The sequence below is a fragment of the Fukomys damarensis genome, unplaced genomic scaffold (assembly GCF_012274545.1).
Source record: "Fukomys damarensis isolate Sample0158 unplaced genomic scaffold, DMR_v1.0_HiC HiC_scaffold_39, whole genome shotgun sequence".
Classification (NCBI taxonomy): domain Eukaryota; kingdom Metazoa; phylum Chordata; class Mammalia; order Rodentia; family Bathyergidae; genus Fukomys; species Fukomys damarensis.
In genome coordinates, this window is record NW_022900951.1 from 78,382,690 (window position 1) to 78,402,751 (window position 20,062).

Below are 20,062 nucleotides of genomic sequence, written 5' to 3' on the forward strand. Positions count from 1 at the left end.
ACATCACAAGGTTATTGTGATGACAAAATGAGACTACATAAATGATTCACCATAAATCTTGGTATTCTAGTAAAGCACTCAGAAAGTGATAGCCCTCTTTCTTTAAGACACCTATCATAACTTGCCTTGTATTTGTAGTTATATGAGGCATGTCTCTCCCTCTTTAGCCAAATCTTAAATCTCTTGGGGATACACACTATGTATAAATTATTTTTGTAAATTTTTATCTTTAAAGAAATATATTTGGGGTTTAAGATATATCTCAGTGGAATATCATTTGCCTAGTATCCACAAGGCCTTGAGGTTTTTTTTTCTCATTGAGTTTATTGGTACTTTTTAAGTATACAGTACAGTTGCATTTATCATTGGGATCTTGCGCCTTTACGTGACAGATCTTGGTTCTCATTTTTTTCCGTATTCCTGCCCTCCTATCACCCCCTCTTCCCTCCCCATTTACAAAGACTTTGTTTCCATTTTTCCCTTTACTCACATTTTTTTTCTTTTCCCTTATTTCCTTTCCCCTACCCTTCCCACTTCCTCTACACCCTTAGCCCTTTTCTTCCTATTTCACATCATCAGTTATACAATTTGGATCTTATTTACACCTTTAGTTTTCCACACCAGAGAAACTATTTGGTATTTACACATGTGTGTCTTATTTATTTCACTTAAGAGTATGGTCTCATTATGCATCCATTTTCCTATGAATGACTCTAGTTTCTCATTCTTGATGGCTGAGTAGTACTCCATTTTACAGAAAAACCACATTTTCTTTACCCAATGTCCAAATGATGGACAAAGGCCTTGAGTTTGAGTCCTAGCACCACAAAAAAGTATTGTTTTTCAATGGTTATAAATATGCAAAATTATACAAAGTCTAAGTATTGCAAAATACTCAATAGAGAAGAGATCTCCAATAGTCTTTCCTACCTCCCCAAATCAAGAACTGCTGAAAAAAATTTAGAACATTTCTCCAGCTGCTCTTAATCACATTTCTGGCATTGTTTCATTTTACACAAAAATAGAGCCATTGTTTAAGTTTGATTCTCACAATATAAAAAAGAGAGAGAGATTAAGGAAGAAAGTTTTACACAAATGAGAGTGAGCATGTATAAAAGTTTTATTTAACTCATGGAGGAGGAAACCAGCAGGATGGCAAAAGAGGATCTGTAAACTAGTATTTTACATATAGTCAATAAAAAATAATTCTAAAACAGGACTGTTAACTTTTAATCAAAGCTGGTTAATGTTCTATAGGCAATAAGAACCAAATCCTGATACATTTTTTGGGGGTACTGTTTAATGTATAGTTTAATATGTGTTTTATTTCTATAAATATATATTTAAAACTGTAATTCTGAAACTGACAGTACTATTAATTTAATTATTAATACTACCACAATTAATTATTTCATTCAGTAACGTCATGCTCCAGATTTTAATGTTTAATTAGTACATCTTTGCAGTACATAATGATTGCATTCATTGAGGGAAATTTGTACATGTACATAATATATCTCAGTTCCTCCCCGCCACCTTCCCCTGTGTTAGGTAAACTGTAATGAACCTTGTACAAGAACACAGCCAGCCTGAATTTGGCTCATCTGGGTGGGACCTCTTGCAGTACCTCCAAAGGAGAGTCCAATCCAACTGATTGAGTTGAATCTTTTATGGATAGAGTACCAGGGTTAGTAGGATGGGCTTAGGTGCGGTATGTGAAGGGAGGGAATGAGATTGGGGGAGTAAGAACGGCTGACTATGTGGCTATAGCAACTGGCTCTGTCACCTAGCAGGTGGGGTGAGTGTGTCGTGTCCTAGCAAATTAGACACTGTTTCCTGGGCTCAAGCAGCTGGGAATCAGCCATTTCAGTAACTCGGGCAGCTGGAGGTTTGGAGGAGATGGGGATCACATCCACCACCCTCCATCACCTTTTTTTTTTTTTTGCCAGCATCAGCTTCATTCATTTATATTATAAGCCCTTGTAAAGTTAATCATACAAACAGATTAACAGCTACACTAATAAGCAAAAAATCCCATTTAAAATACATAAGACAATTATACTCACTCTAGGTACACTTTTAGATACACTGTCCATGATGGATTACTATAACTTTTTTCTTTCTTTTTTCCTATTGTGTGTCTTTTATTTTGCACTTTGCTTATGTACTGAGCTCTTCATATAAAAGAAACCATGTGATATTTAAGTGTGTATGTCTGATTTATTTCACTTAATATTATGGTGTCAAGATGCATCCATTTTCCTACAAATTTCTCAAGTTTAACCTTCTTTATGGCATAGTACTTTTTTGTGCATTAATACCACATTTTCTTTGCCCATTCATCTGTTGATGGACGTATAGGCTGCTTCCAAGATTTAGCTGTTATGAATTGTGCTGCTATAGACATGGGTGTGCATGTATCACTGTGGTATGATGTCTTTAACACTTTTGGGGAGATCCTCAGAGGGGGACAAGTTTTTTAAAAAGAGTACTTTTAAGAGCAATTTTAGGTTCACAACAAAAATTGAGAGGAAGGCACAGAGATTTCCAATATATATTGTCAAAATGCCCCACTAGAGTGGTACACTTTTACAATTGTTGAGTGAAACTACATTAACATATCATTATCACCTAAAGTCCATAGTCTTCCTTAGGGGTCACTCTTGTACATTCTATGGGTGAGGACAAATGCATATGTATCTACCACTGTAATATCATACAGAGTATTTTCAGTGTCCTGAAAATAACCTCTGTGGTCCACCTATTCATCCATTACTCTCCCATTCCCACCCCTCATGGTACCTTCTTTAGGAGGCTAGAAAATAATGTCACTGCATCTTATCAATTTTACAGAATTGGAAAATGACTGAAACCCTTGTCAATCATGCTACAGTATGATTTTCTACATTTAGGGAATCAGAAGACTCTTAGGCCTGTTAGATCATGTTCTTAATGTGGGATTAAAGTATCAAATTATCATCTTTCTTTGTGTATTAGTTTCTAGTGCTGCTATAACAAATTATCACAAAGTGAGTGGCTTAAAACAACAGTCATTTATTCTCATACAGTTTTAGATGTCGGAAGTTAGAAGTTTATTTCAATGGGCTAAAATCGAAGTGTCAGTGGGATCACACTCCTAGAGGTTCAGTGAGAGAATGTATCCTTGCTTTTTGCAGCTTTTACAGAAGCATTCTTGCACTTCTTGGTTTTTGCCTTCTTCCATGGTTATATGCAACAGTAGAGCATCTTCAAATCATTTTGCCTTTATCTGCATATTACTACTCTGTTATAGGGACCATCATGACTACATCAGGCATACCTGGGCAATCTATTTCAAGATCAACTGATAAGCAACCTCAATTCCCTCAGCCATGTAACATAACATATTCCCAGACTTCATGGAGTAGAATTTGGATATCTTTAGGGTGTATGCATGTGTCAGGAGTCATTATTCTATCATACCCCAGTTTCTAAATTTTGAATCACAGTTTTGGAAGGTAATTCGTCAACATTTTTCAAAATTAAATAAGCATACATTTTTGTCTCAGAATTTCAATACAGTTATGGAATTTCCAGAGTTTAATCATTTCCACATGAATGAAAATGTGTGACTATTTTTTCATCATTATAAGTGGTATAATGAACGTCTCTTGTACAAATCTCTTTGCACAATTGTGACTATGTTTTGTTTTGTTTTTCAGTGCTGGGGTTTGAACACAGAACCTTCACCTTAAGCTATATCCTCAGCCCCTTTTTATTTTTAGCCAGAATCTCACTAGTTGATAAACTGCTCATGATGGGCTCCAACTTACAATCCTCTTCTCTCACCCTCTCAGAGCATTGGAATTACAGGCATACGCTCCTACACCCAGCTGACTGTTTTCAAAGGAGAAATTCCTAGTAGCTAAAATTCCAAGACAAAATGTATGCCCATTTAATTTTGAAAACAATTGACAAATCACCATCCAAAAATATATGCCAATATTTTACACTCATAGTAACAGAGTGGCTGTTTATCTCCAACATTACACCAGATATTTGGGATTCATTCTTGAGTCTTTCAGAATTTATATAGCATTTTGAACTATCCATACACGTTTTTCGGGCACAAAATAAAAAATTAACGATGTTTGGTGAACTGAAGGTAGAATGATGCAAATCCATGTATCAAAGGCCTTGTCCTAACAATGTGGCATCGGTAACACAGAATGTATGTAAATAAGTCTGTAAATCATAAAGTGCTATTCTAATTTTATTTTCATGTATGGAATGTGTTCTTTTCATACTTAGTTTTCACTCCTCATGTATAGTGGCCTCACAACTTATGTTTCACTTGGCTTGGCTTGTGCACATCACCAAGGCCCATAACATATTTTCACTAAGCACCCAAGAGGCTGTAAGGTCTCAAGTGTGTAATTGATTGGGTCAGTCCTTCAGCATATAAGGAATAAGATTATGAGCATATGTGTTCTCTAAAGATAGTAGGAGAATACAATTGCAAAATCTTCAGAGAGTGAGGATTCTCACCTTTTGGATAGGTATTTTGGAGACTTCGGAGTTAACTGATTTTGTACTAAAAGATTTTTTTTAAAGACAGAGTCCCAAGGTCTTAGATGAACCATCCTGGTGAGCACCCAACCCTAGATACCTGCCCAAGAGCTGGAAATAAACTGTGTAATACAAAGAACCATGACCTTCTAAGGTACAAGTGTGATGGTGCTAGCAGAAAAGGCACTAAATTTGCCTAGGCTCTCAGGAGTATGGTAGTAGAGGAATGGGCATTATTCTCCACCATCTATTGCCCCTAGAATTAGGAGTCAGCTTCTCAGTAGCAGTATGAATACAGCAGACAAGAAGAAGTATAAAAGAATGGGCTTCAGAGCTTCCCTGACTAGTTGTTTCTGGGGTTAGGCTTCCTACAACCCTGAGTGGTTATTGCTCCCTCCGATTTTCTTCCCACAACAGGGTTTGGAAGGTATATATTTAAGAACATACATGAGGCAAAGTCCTGAAGCTAGAAAATGGACCTTTTACCATCCATCCTTCTTCTCACTCCCTCAATACCAATCTACAAGTGTATGTAAACACATACTTGGTTTTCATCCCATTTTTTAGGACTTGACCCTTCCCTCTTTAGAGGGAATTGAGTGGTGTCCTTTGATAAGTGATTGTAAAACTGGGAGTGGTGAAGCCTACCTGTAATTCCAGTACTCTAGGAGGCTGAGGCAGGAAGACTGCAAGCTTAAGCCCAGCCTGGGTAACTTAATGAGTGAGCAAGACCCTGTCTCAAAATTTTAAAAATACTTTGTTTTAAAGGACTAAGGATGTAGCTCTGTGCTAACTATAGCCCTGGACTTAATCCTCAATACCAAAAAGAAGTGATTGTGGGAAATAATGTTTGGCAAAAACACAACCTGTTTCATAAAGTATTTCTGAAACTACTAACAGTAAAATAATTTCACAAAGACCAAAAAGGATCTATTGGCTTTGGTCATAATTAAGTGTCTGACCCGTGGAATCTATGCACCTGAGAACTAACAATGGCTCTGATTCTAGCTGTGACCTTGGGCAGATCATTTAATCTTTCTATGCCTTAGAAGATGTAACTGGGGGGGATAATAAAAATACCTACAAAAAAAGAACCCAACCTACCTGATCAGAGTGACTATGAGGATGAATAAAATAAATACATGAAGTACATAGCACTGTGGCAGGCATAGAGTAAGGGCTTGTAAATACAAGCTATTATTTAATTCTCCCACAATGCCCCATAACTCTGTACCTATAAAGTATTCAAGAACTAGATGAAATTGACAACTATCATTTAATGTAATTCAATTTCTGTAACATCATAATTTGCCTATACTATGAGAATAGCTATTGTTGCAATGGCCTACTTCTTTTCCCCAAACTTGATGACTCTGCCTTTCTTTTCTAGAAACATCTGCTAGCCCCCATCGCTACCTCCTTTCCAATCAACAAGACTTATCTTTCAAATGTGCCCTGTGTTGCTTTAATATTTCAAAAGGTAAAAAGAGAATGGTCACTAGTGTTTACAAATGGAAGAGGGTACCTCCCCTGCCCATCATCTCAGATTCCACAATTCCTTTTATGTATCTGGAAAATTTCTGTGGAATAGAAAGGCCACCACCTAAAGGAGGTTCTGGGAGTTCATTTGCATAATGTATCAACAGAGTCTCTTTTCTGGTGAGGGAAGCAGGTTTCTCAGGTTGGAAGCTACTTCACACCCTTCCTCCTAAAGTCTATGTAGTCTTAGGATATTAAGTCATCAAGACTAGGAGGACACATGAGGGGTAATTTTTGACTGGCCCAGTACTGAAGCACACCTTTCCGCCATGTACATCGCCATTCTGGCTCTAATTGGCTTTCCTGACTCTGTGTGTGTGTGTGTGTGTGTGTGTGTGTGTGTGTGTTTCTATAGTATCCTCCTCCTAAGTAGCTGATTCATATTATTTTATAGACCAAATTACTGTTTCATGCTGCTCCTGCTCTTAGTTGAGGGCATATTGACCATTGGAAAGAAATTCTTCCTTTGAATTCCAAAGAGACAGTGTGTTCTTCTGGAGGTCTGATAGATTATTTCTTTCAAGTTCACCTTGAGTAACCAAGTCAGTATGAACTTTGTACAACAAAATTTAAGTCTTTTCTTCATTGTGAAACATGGAATTGAGGAAGTTTGGATCACTTTTCCATCACTGGGACAAAATTCCTGGTACTGATATTAAAGGAGGAGAGGTTGATGTCAGCTCACAGTTTCAGAAATTTCAGTCTTTGGTCTATAGGCTCCAAGGCAAAAATGGCATGGAGGAGGAGTATGGCAGAGGAAAGCTGCTTACATCACATTGGCTAGGAAGCAGATACCGAAGGGAGGAGCCAGGGCTGAGAACATACCCTCCTAAATTATACTCCCAGTGACATGCCCATTCCAGCCAGGCCCCACCATCATACTTGAGATGGGGGGGGGGCTTTTAGATTTAAACCATAACACAAAGTAGGACACTATATTCTTCCCCAAATTAATTAACCAATCCTTTTAGCTCCAAACAGCAGCAGAAGTTGGGGAAACCACACTATCCATGTCAAGAAATGGGATAACTCTGGTTGATAGCCCAGCTACTTAGAAGAGGAAGCTTCCTCTGACATAAAAACTTAATAATGTTTAAGAAAATGAGGAATTGCCTAAAGATAAACTCTTAGCATGATTGCAAGAGTAAAATCAGATGGGCCTGGAAAGCCTGATGTCAGATTGTTTACAATGTGGGGAATCATGTGGCGATGACAACTGGTACACACTACTACTGGTTCTCACTGTTTTGGTCTGTGAGGGACAGGGATTAATTAGATAAAGGCTAGGATACTTGGTCCCAATAAGCAGTGGTCATAGTAACCTCAAGTTCTTGCTTACTTTGCGGCATCCAGCTGACATGCCCACCAAAATATCCAACCGACATGAGATATAAACATTGAGATACACGAGAAAGGGAAGCATGTTTTCATGCATTGGTGATGGGGGAATGATCAAAGGTTTGACAAACCTATACTGCTTTCAGAAAGTACAACCTTGCAGGCAGAAACCAGTGCTCATGACATTTAATGTGATCTGGTTTCTTGCCAGTTTCACTTTATCTTGGAAGTCTTAGCCACTCAAACCAGCTCCAAGCAACATGAAGGTGACATCCCAGCCATTATCGTTTTTCTCCACCCTAAAAAAATCAGTGAAATACTCAGGACAATAGCAGACACAAAGCAGTCTTCATTTCATTCACACACTAGAAACATTTTCAGTTAGAGTTCAGCATCTCTGAGGTCCACAGCAAATAGTAAAATGCCACGAGCACAGAAAAGCTTGGTTGGAGGGAATTTGTGTAAATGAAGCAGTGAGAGACTTCACTCAACCATTTCACTTGACAAGATGGTGGCTCAAGCAGGCTCCTAATAAAAGAGGCATTCTGGCTTATACACTGAAGGATTTCTACTCTGCACAACCTCCTTGCTTAATGACCATTAGTGAAATTCTAATGGAGAGCTCATCTGGGGAACAACTCTTTTAACAGTACTGATTTTCTTCTGAGCCAGAGCTTTTCATTTGAATGTAAAGATTCTAGGCACATAGATTCCATAACAGTCAGATTGTTTCCTGGGAGGTACCCATAGTTAGTAAGCTGTTTCATCTACTGATCTGATCAGTCAGGAGATTCTGAGCATCCAGCTTAGCAGGAAAATCTCAATAATACCTTGAGCAAATGAGCAGATCTAAAAAGTCACCAAGAGCTTAAGGTGCATAAGGTAATTTATCCCAGCTGGCCTGGGTAGGAGTGATGTGGAAGTATTTCTGACCCTTTCAACTAAATAGTGGATATCCCTAGTATCTAAACGTAATAATAAATATTTTTTTTTCATTTTTGTGGTACTAGGCGTAGAACCCCAAGTCTTGTACATGCTAGGCAATCACTATACCACGCAGCAACATCACAGCTTATTTAGGTTTGTTTATTTATTTATTTATTTATTTATTTATTTATTTATTTATTTATTTATGGTTTTGTTACACTGCCCAGTCTGGCCTCAACCTTGTGGTCCTCCTGCCTCAGCCTTCTGAGTAGCTGGGATAACAGGTATGTACCACCATTCCTGACTAGTAGTAAATCTTAAAGAAGTAAAACCTATTTGGGGAGGTTACTCTTTCTTCTGATAGGCTTGCCAGAAAACTCAAGAAAATCTTCTGTTGGCTACTTACCCATGAGTCTCATCCTCTCTCTCAATTTCATAACTCCTCTTGGCAACCCTCAGTTCATCCCATAATACCCAAAAGATAGAATCAGACAATGTTTTGTCTTGTTTCAGCCTCAAAAGGTGGCTCTGAGTTTTCAGCCCTTCCCTGATGGTGCTGGTGGCAGCAGACACAGTGGAGATAGTCCACTACATTATGGCTGAAAAGTGAGCGCAATGGATGCAAATACTGGAAGAAAAGGAGCATAAAGACAATGGAGATCAGATATGCAATAATGAGTTGCAAGGCAATGAAAGAATGACAGTAATTCAGTAACACTTTGACTCCAAAGAACTTGAATACTAAGACCATTATCACATTCTCTACCAATCTCACACTATAGTGTAGGCCCATATGTCCCCAGTTCTGACCTTTGTCAACAAGATCTCTGTCTGCCAACCTCAACTGCAGTGCTGACCAGCAAGAGAAGTTGATGCCAGCATATAAGATGGTGACTGAAATTAGCACCACCAGAGTGCCAACCCGGCTGAAATTTTTCTCAATATTATTGGGCATTTGGGCACCACTTCTCCAGAACATAACCCAAGGCTCAAAGAGGATGATCAGGAAGTTGAGCACTAAGAAAGGCAAGGCTTTTAACTTCAAGGTGGCTGAGAATAACACCAGAATCATAAGGCGAGAAGTAATCTCCAGTGTCCTCCAGATGGTGATGCAAAGGACTTCTAGTGGCCCAAGGCGAATCTTGTAGTCATCATATTTGATCTGGATAGCCAACATATTGCAGAGGGTAGCCCCATAGGTGACAGATATCAAGGAAAAGGTCATTAGCACAGCTGTAAAAACAAAACAAGGAACAGAAAAAAAAAAACAGGCACTCAGTCAGTATGGAAAATAGAACTACCACATGATCTAGCAATCCCACTTCTGGATAGATATCCAAAGGAAATGAAATCAGTATGCCAAAAAGATATCTGTACTCTCATATCCATTGCAGTACTATTCACAACAGCTAAAATAGGGAAACAACAGAAAGATCTGCTGATGGATGAATGGATAAAGAAAATGTGTGTGTGTGTGTGTGTGTGTGTATGCTCTCACACACAAATTGAATGTTAGTCACAAAATGAAGTATATCTTGTCATTTGTAATAAAGTGGATGAACTCAGAGGACATTACACTAAGTGAAGTAAGGCATACTAAGAGAGATAAATGCTGTATTATCTTATCTATATGTCAAATCTTAAAAACAGAAACAGTAAAAAAATAATATCCAGGGGCTGAAGGTTGAACAGAATGGGAGAATTTGTGTCAAAGAGTACAAACTTTTAGTTATAAGGTGAATAAGTTTGAGGAGTCTAATGTACAGCATAGTGACTATAAAGATAATAATATATTGGGCTGGGGATTTAGCTTAGTAGTGTCACTGCCTGCCTTGCAAGCGCAAGGACCTGAGTTCACTCCCCTGTACCCCCCCCAAAATATATATATATATATTGATGACAAAACATTTATACTTGTAATTTTCTAAAAGAGTAGACCTTAAGTGTCTATAGCAAACACAAAAATGGTAATTATATAAAGTTATAAATATACCAATTAGCTTGGTTGTGGTAACCATTTCACAATGTATACATATTTCAAAACATCACATGCTAGTCCTAAAATACATATAATAAAACAAAATAGCATGTACAGAAATAAATTGAAATATTTTATGTGATAGGGTTTTATATCAGTTTTTAAAATCTCTTAGGCTAGGGATGTAGCTTAGGGGTAGAGCACTTGCTCAGGATGTACAAGGCCTCAGGTTCAAGCCTTAGCAACACTAAATAAACATATATTTTGCTGCATTTCTCTATTTTCTACTTTAATAATAGTATAAATATACAAAATAGGCTTTTTGAAAAATTGTGAAGTCATTGGCTTGAGAAGAGTGCATATAAAGATATAGTGAAGACCTACCTGTACTATACGAAGCAGGATTCTGACCAAACACTACATGAGCCAGAAAAAACACTAAAAATAATCCAATTCTAAGACTCAGAGAAAACGCTCTTTTTAATTGAATTTCTTTTTTTGATGCTTACCTTCTTACGGAACTAATCTTGTTTGTGATTCTAGAATATTTAACTCTAATTGTATGTGTCAAAAAGTATGTTAGAAATCCCATGAGGGATTGTAAACTGCTGTATCCTAAAAGTCTAATACAATGCCTGGAACAGAGTAGGTGCTCAATAAATGTGGAATTAATGAAAATTTACTTTAGAAGGGCATCATAGAATATTTAGGATTAGAAATCCTTGACTCATACTGGGCATGGTGGCACACACCTGTAATCTTAGCACTCAAGAGGCTGACAGGATTGCCACAAATTCAAATCAAGCCTGGGCTACATAGTAAGCTCAAGTCCAGCCTGAACTACATACCAAGAACCTATCTCAAAAAAAAGAAAAAAGAAATCCTTAACTGAGCAGTAAGGGAGCTTGTGGAAGCCATTGAATATCTACATGCTTCAGTTTCTTATTTTACTGAGTTATTCTAGAGTTGCTTGCTTGTATTTGTCATTAGCAATGCCAAATTGTTACCATCATACCTTACTACACTTAAGGAATCTCCAAATTTCCAACACAGTGGTTCAAAAATTTTAAATCCCTGCCATCCCATGGCATCTATGTCACAGTATACTTGAGTAGGATCCCAGAAAAGCCAGAATGCCCCATAACCTGCTTTACCTAATCCTCAACTATAGACTACACATGTGGCCCTTTTTTTCCTGAAAATTATACTGATATACATCTCTAATCATAATGATAATAACAAAGATTTTGGTGTCCCTAAAGAAAGTGGGAAGTTTAAGGAGTACTTAAAAGAAAAGCTGGAGCTCTCTGTTCCTATAAAAACACTGGATCTAAAGAAAATACAGTTATAGAGATGTATATCAAATGAACCTGCAAGAAAAGTGCATCTTTCCCATGAAAATAAAAAAGGAAGTACAGCTGTTTCTAAGATCTTCTGCTGTAAGTAGAGTATTGGCATCTCCATGTGACTATTCTTGGCTTTCTAGGCTTTTTCCCCCCAGAACCAGGGATCAAACTCAGGACTTTGCACTTATTCTTGGCTTTCTAAACCACTTAGTCCTATCCTGAAGAGTCAATGCTCTTTGTGGAGCTCAAAACATCAGAGCATATGTCTTACCAAGTGGGTGATGCTGTCCCTTAAATCAGAACTCATTTATTGACGTAATGTAGAAGGAGGAAGAAAACCCGATGGTTCCAATAAATGTAAAAACATTTGCATATGTCTGCTTACAAATTCATGCAATAAGAGGTCAAAATGCTGCTACAGCTAAAACCATGGGCTCTGGAAGCAGACACCTTCAATTTTTATTCAATCTTTGCCATCTACTAATTGGGAGATTTGGGGGAATTTTTTTAAACTTCTCAGTGCCTGTTTCCTCATCGTGAAAAATATAATAACCCCATAGCATTATTGTAAAGGTTAAATTAAATAAGTACATGTAAAGATCTTGGAGAAATGCCTGGAACCTAATAAATGCTAGCTGTTTCCTTTTCTTTCTCCAATTTTACTAATGTACATTTAAAATTATTTAACAAATCCATATATGGTAGTGAATGCCTGTGATTTTAGCACTTTGGGAGGCTAAGACAGGAGGATTATGACTTTGAATCCAGCCTAGGCAATTTAGTAAGATCTTGTGTCAAACCAAGTATTAAAAATGTGCTGGCTGGTGTGAAAAACTATAATAGTACACAAGATCCTAATGAGATATAACAATGTGAAGTAGGAAGAAAAGGGCTAAAGGTGCAGGGAAAGTGGGAAGGGTAGGGGAAAGGGAATAAGGGAACAGAAAAAAAAGACAAAATGAAAAAATGGAAATAAAGTATTTGTAAACGGGGAGGGGAGGAGTAGGGGGTGAAGGGAGGTCACGGATAAGGGGAAAAAATAAGAACCAAGGCCTGTCATGTAAAGGTACAAGATCCCAATAATGAATGTAACTGTACTGTATACCTAAAATGTACCAATAATCTCAAAAAAAAAAAAAAAGAAAAAAAGCACTGGAGATATAGTTCAAAGCAAAGGTACTGTGTTCAATTCCCAGTCTGTAAACAAAACAAATACCTTAATAAAATGGAAATGATGAAATGGAAACAAGATCAATCTTGTATTCCCAGAACGAATAATTAATGCAATTACAATTGGAATTTTGAAGACAATTTTCTTCAATTTTTTGCAGGGGAATTTCTTTCCTTTCTCTTTTCTTTCTTGCTTTATTTTCTCTTTTTTTTTGTGCAGGGGCATTGACAAATTAAGTTGGATATTAATATGGAAAATCAGACTTAATTTCTTTACCAGAGAAAGAGCTATGAAAAACCTTTGTAAGAAAGACACAAAATTGGGGCCTTCATCAGAGCAGACAGGTAAGGACTACCCAGCTGTGCAGGTATCTCTGCAGCATTCCCCTCACCCCCCATGCTCTTGGGCCTCCTGGTTATAACAGTACCTGGATCCACACTGCAGAGGCACAGGTGGTCATAAAGGCCATTTTACTGAGCTCCAGAAGATAGAACAGAAGTGAGCAACTGCAATAAAGGCACAGCAGACCTCCAAAGTTGATAGATTGGAGGGATAACCACCTTCCATCAGAACTTGGACTATCTCCAGGGGAAGAACAGTGAGAACCTGTAGTAGAACCTTGCAGAGTTCAACCCTGCAGGAGGTCAGGAAGCTCAACTTGGGCCTTGCAGCCAAAATTCAGCCTGAATCTCAGGGGTCTGCCATCAGCCAGCTGAGACTAATTGACTTACTTCTGCACATTGCTTCCCACATTGTCTATTAGTACTGCAGAGATATAACCTGAAAGAGGATCTTCAAATTTTTTTCTTATATTTTTAAATTTAATATTTAGCTTTAAAATTTTATTTTTTCACATTCTGCAAATTCTTCCTTTTTCCTTTCTTCTTTTTCTTGCTCAGTCTCTTGCTCCCCCATGTTATTCTTCATCTCCCTTTTTGTTCCTGTTCCTACCCTAATTTGGATTTCTTTCTTTTTACTTTCTTCTCTCCTTTTCCTGAACTTGAGTATCATTAGTTTCAAAGGAAAGTGAGTACAATTTATACTTTCCCTATTACTGTTAAGTTGTTCTATTCTTGTCTTTGTTCTTGTACTCTGCCTTTCCCTCTTGTCTTCAATAGTTCCCTAGAGTTCATGTGGTCATCCCGTGTCCTCTGGCTTCACTTGAAACCTTCTCCTATTCTTCTACTTATACATTCCTCACCTCCTAACTCCTTCTAAGTCCCCATACTGAAGGGTCAAGTTGCTATATTGAAGAGTTTATTCACTATAAAAATATTTTGGCCTGGTCTTTGATTTTGATTTAATTCACATGATTTAAAGATGATAGATTAATAAATAAAAAATTTGTCAATTTCTAAACTGTGCTTGATGCTACTGTGTTGTTGATTGCATTAATTTGGCTAAAGGGTTGTGATTGCCTTAATGAGTTGTCCTCTCTGATATTATGAAAATGAGAGTGTCTATGAGTCATTAGAGACTCAAAACCTAAAAAGCAGCTACATCAGGAAGATTAAAGTACTAACCCATGAATTAAACCAAAGACAGCCAAACAACAAAAATAAAAATGAGAAAATACGTAATCAAGGTACAAAGAGAGATTTCCAGTTCACCAACGGCAAATTCTAGGGGAAACAAGATGTAAAAGTCTGACAGTCAACCAACTGGACACCCTGAACTGATAGCACAGGAAGTAACAAAACAGACCAATCAGACTCTAGAAAAATTCAAAACAGAAGTAATTTCCCAGATAACTACAGAGATGGTGAGCACAATGAAAGACATGATTACAGACTCTAGAAAGAAACAGACAAAAAATAGATGAGTTCAGGACCATGATAGAAGCCATAAATGCCCAGCATAGAAAAGAAATTGAAACCATGAATGCCTAACATAGCAAAGAAATGGAATCCATAAAACAGATTCAAACAGATATCCAGGAGATTAAAAACTCCATTGAAAGTGTTCACACCAGGATAAATGAATGTGAATCTAGAATTTAAAATATAGAAGATAGGATTGCAGTGACTGTGAAAAGATAGATCTCTTAAAAACAGTAAGGGATGATAATGAGAAATCGATCCAAAAACTCCTAATGATGCAAAGAAGAATAAGATAAGACTGATAGGAATCCTTGAAGTAGCAGGAGAAAATTCAAATGACCTAAAAAAGCTGTTTACAGAATTGATGACAGAATACTTCCCAGAGGGGAAGAATTTGACATACAGACAAGTGAGGCATATAGGACTCCAACTATCCATGATAAAAAGAAATCTACACCTAAACATACAATAGTCAAGATCCCAGAAACCCAACAGAAGAACAAAATACTACAAGCAGTTAGAGAAAAGAAACAAATCACATGCAAAGGAAAGCCCATCAGAATCACAGCAGACTTTTCAACACAAGACCTCCAGTCAAGGAGATCCTGGAGTTAGGTATTTCAAATCCTAAAAGAAAATAATCTCCAACCTAGATTGATGCATCCTGCAAAACTCTCTTTTAAAATGGATGGGGAAATAGGATACTTCCATGACAAAGAACACCTGAGAAACTTCATGAATGCCAAGCTAGCCATACAAACAATTCTAAATAATACCCTAAAAAAGACAATGAAGGTCAAAACACCATGAGGCCCAACAGAGCAAATTAACTAGGCAAGGCAAGAAACTAAAGGTAGAAGGGGAAAAATTTAGAAAAGCCAACAACAGCAAAATAACACGACAATAACTCAATACATATCAGTTATAATCATCAATGTCAATGGCCTCAATTCACCAATCAAAAGAAATAGACTGGCACAATGGATTAAGAAGCAAAATCCAACAATATGTTGTATATAAGAAACACACCTAGTTCAAAAAGAAACTCATAGACTGAAAGTGAAAGGATGGAAAAACAGTTCTCCATGTGACAGGAGCCCAGAAAAAAGCAGGGGTAGCAAGCGTATTAGCAGACAAAGTAAATTTCAAGCCAAAACTGATTAAGAGAGACAAAGAAAGCCACTACATCCTTGTAAAGGGAACAATCCAAGAGGAAGAGATGACAATCAAAAATATATATGCACCAAATATTAATGCCCCCAATTATATAAAACAAATCCTAAGTGGCATGAAAAACCAAATAAGCACTAGCACAATTGTAGTGTGGGACCTAAACACCACACTATCCAAACAGACAGATCATCTAGACAGAAAATCAGCAATGAAATACTAGAACTGAACCAAGCTTTTGAACAAATGCACGTTATAGACACTTACAGAGTGCTACACCCCATGAAATTAGAATATACTTTCTTTTTGGCTGCATGTGGGTCATTCTCCAAAATAGACCACACACTAGCTCATAGAGCACGTTTAAGTAAATGTGAAAAATTGAACTTATCCCATGTAGATTATCAGATCATAGTGCAATTATACTGGAGATCAATAGCATAAGAAACTGCAAGAACTTCACAAACACATGGAAAGTGAACAACGCTCTCCTGAACAATCAATGGGTCACAGAGGAAATTAAAGAAGAAATTAGACAGTCTTTACAAATAAATGTTAATGCCAATACAACATAAAAGAATCTCTAGAACACAATGAAAGCACTTCTACAAGGGAAATTCATAACAGTGAATGTCCACACTAGGAAAACAGAGCAAGTTCAAATAAACCTAATGATGAATCTTAGGATCCTAGACAGGGAAGAGATAGACAAACCCAAAGCTCATACAAGAGAAGAAATTAGAAAAGATCAGAGCAGAAATCAATGAAATGAAAACTAAGAGAGCAATACAAAAAATCAATGAATCAAAGAGTTGTGTTTTTGAAAGAATAAATAAAATCAATAAACCCTTAGCCAAACTTTTCAAAAAAAGGAAAGAAAAAGCTCAAATCCACGCAATTAAGAAAGAAAAAGGTGAAGTCACAACAGATCCAGCAGAAATCCAGAGGATCATCGATACCTACTTTGAAAACCTGTAGTTTAATAAAATTGAAAACACAGAAGAAATGGACAGATTTCTTGATACTTATGAATTACCAAAATTGAACAAAGAAGATAAAAAATTCTAAACACCCCAATTATAATCAGTGAAATTGAAAATATAATTAAATTTTTATCAATGAAGAAAAGCCCAGGTCCTAACGGATTCAGTGTTGACTTCTACAAGACATTTAGAGAAGAATCACTGCCACTACTCTTTAAACTTTTCAATGAAATTGAAAGGGATGCAATACTTCCCAATTCATTCCTCAAAGCAAGTGCTACTTTGATTCCCAAACCAGGGAAAGACCCAACCAAAAAAGAGAACTACAGGCCAATTTCCCTAATGAATATAGATGCAAAAATCCTTAGTAAAATACTAGCAAACAGAATACAGAGGGTCATTAAGAAGATCATACAACCTGACCAAGTTTGATTTATTCCAGGGATGCAAGGATGGTTCAACATACGTAAGTCAATAAATGTAATACACTATATTAACAGAGTCAAGGACAAAAAACATATGATCATCTCAATAGATGCAGAAAAAGCGTTTTGCAAAATTCAACACCCATTAATGGTAAAAACCCTGAAGAAAATTGGAATAGATGGTCTTTATCTCAACTTGATTAAGGCTATCTATGAAAAACCAACAGCCAAAATCATAAATGGCCAAAAAGTGGAAACCTTTATGTTAAAATAAGGAACAAGAAAAGCATGCTCACTATCACTACTCCTGTTCAATATAGTTCTGGAGTAATTATCCATAGCAATTAGACAAGAGAAAGAAATTAAAACCATAAGACAGGAAAGGAAGAAGTTGAACTGTCATTATTTGCTGATGATATGATATTCTATATAGAAGACTCGAATGTTCTGCCAAAAAGCTTTTAGACTAAATTGACACTTTCAGCAGAGTACCTGGATGCAAGGTCAACACTCAAAAATCAACAACTTTCTTGTACACAAATGACAGACTCACTGAGAAAGAAATTAGGGAAAAATTCCTTTCATAATAGCATCCAAAAAAATGAACTATCTAGAAATCAATCTAATGAAAGATGCAAAACACCTCTACACTGAAAACTACAGCACTCTGAAAAAAGAGATTGAAGAGGATATAGGAAAATGGAAAGATATACCTTGCTCCTGGGTAGGAAGAATCAACATAGTGAAAATGGCAATACTACCAAAACTGCTATACAGATTCAGTGCAATCCTAATTGAAATTCCAACCGTATATTTCAAAGAACTTGTGAAAATCATCCAAAAATTCATTTGGAACCAGAAGAGACCTAGAATAGCAAAAGCAACAGTAGGCAACAGAGACCAGCAGGGTGTTTCACAATCTCCAACTTGAAACTAGACTACAAAGTCACTGTGATAAAAACAGCATGGTACTGGCAAAGAAAAAGATGTTAGGATCAGTAGAATAGATTGTAAGACACAGAAACAACTCCAGATGTACTCAGCTGCCTCATCTTTGACGATGGAGCCAAACTCTGTCAGAGGAGGAAAGATGGCCTCTTTAATAAATGGTGTTAAAAACCTGTATTTCAACCCGCCAAAGATTAAAACTAGATCCTTATGTTTCACCATGCACTAAACTAAATTCCAAGTGGACTAAAGATCTAAATATTAAAAAGAAACAATAAACTTACTGGAAGATACGTTAGGCAGAACTTCAAAGACATTGGCATAAGAAAAGACCTTATGAACAAATCTTCAGTAGCTCTGGAACTAGAACAAACAATCAACAACTGGGATCTCATATTAAAAAGCTTCTGCACTGCAAAAGAAACCACCAACAGAGCTAAAAGACAACCTACAATGTGGGAAAATAATTTTACCAGCTGCTCCTCAGACAAAGGACTATTGTCTAGAATATATAAAGAACTCAAAACAATCATCCCCCCCAAATATAAAGAACCAATTCAAAAAGGGGCATCTGAAATGAACTTGACAATTCTCAGACAAACAAGTATAAGCAGCAAATATATGAAAAAATGTTCTACATCACTGATCATTCGAGAGATGCAGATGACAACAACACTGAGATTCCACCTCACCCCACAAAGAATGGCTGCTATCAAGAAATCACCCAATAACAAATGTTGGTGGGGTTGTGGAGAAAAAGGAACCCTTCTCTATTTTTGGTAGGAATGCAGACTGGTGCAACCACTGTGGAAATAAATATGGAGATACCTCAAAGAACTAGGACTAGAGGTCCCATTTGACCCAGCCATCCCTCTGCTGGGTATCTTTCCAAAAGAATTAAAAGAATCACATCACAGTGCTATATGTGTACCTATGTTTATAATGGCACAGTTTGTAACAGCTAAAACTTGGAAGCAGCCCATTTGCCCATCAATTGGAAACTGGATAAAGAAGATGTGGTTTTTCTATAAAATGGAATACTACTCAGTCATAAAGCATGAGAAAGTAGAGTCATTCATAGGAAAATAGATGCATATTGAGGCCATACTCTTAAGTGAAATAAATAAGACACACATGTGTAAATATCAAATAGTTTCTTTGGTAAAAAACTAAAAGTGTAAATAAGATCCATATTGTATAACTGATAATACAAAACAGGAAGAAAAAGGCTAAAAATGTAGGAGAAGTGGGAAGGGTAGGGGAAAGGAAATAAGAGAAAAGGAAAAAGTGGAAACAAAATCTTTGTAAATAGGTGTGCATGGAGTGTTAGGAGGGCAGGGATATGGGGAAAAAATGAGAACCAGGATGTGTCATGGGAAGATACAAGATCCCAATGACCAATGTAAATGTACTGTACACTTCAAAAGTACCAATAAACTCAATGGAAAAAAAAGAAATATGCAAAATTTGTGATCAAAATAGTATTTGAATACATAAGATTTTAATAATTCAAAATGCCACAGGAACCAGCCGAAAGAATCAACAACTGGGATCTCATCTTATTAAAAAGCTTCTGCACAGCAAAAGAAACCATCAATAGAACTAAAAGACAGCCTACAATATGGGAAAAAATTTTACCAGCTGCTCCTCGGACAACGGGCTCTTATCTAAAATATATAAAGAACTCAAAACAATCAGCCACCCCCAAATACAAAGACCCAATTCATAAATGGGCATCTGAAATGAACAGACATTTTTCAGACCGAGAAGTAAGAGCAGCAAGCAAATGTATGAAAAAATGTTTCACATCACTGATCATTGGAGAGATGCAGATGAAAACAACACTGAGATTCCACCTCACCCCACAAA

At 36.9% G+C, this 20,062-nt stretch overlaps 1 protein-coding gene across 1 annotated transcript in view; it reads right to left on the reverse strand.

Annotated features, from left to right (window-relative positions):
• Positions 1 to 8,602: 8,602 nt before the first annotated feature.
• Xkrx (XK related X-linked) overlaps positions 8,603 to 20,062 on the reverse strand; it is a 33,778-nt gene continuing 22,318 nt past the window's right edge. Inside the window, exon 3 of the mRNA XM_010623400.2 lies at positions 8,603 to 9,585. Within this exon, the coding sequence (XP_010621702.1) occupies positions 8,840 to 9,585 (746 nt within the window). The 3' untranslated portion in view covers positions 8,603 to 8,839. The remainder of the gene's footprint in view (positions 9,586 to 20,062) is intronic.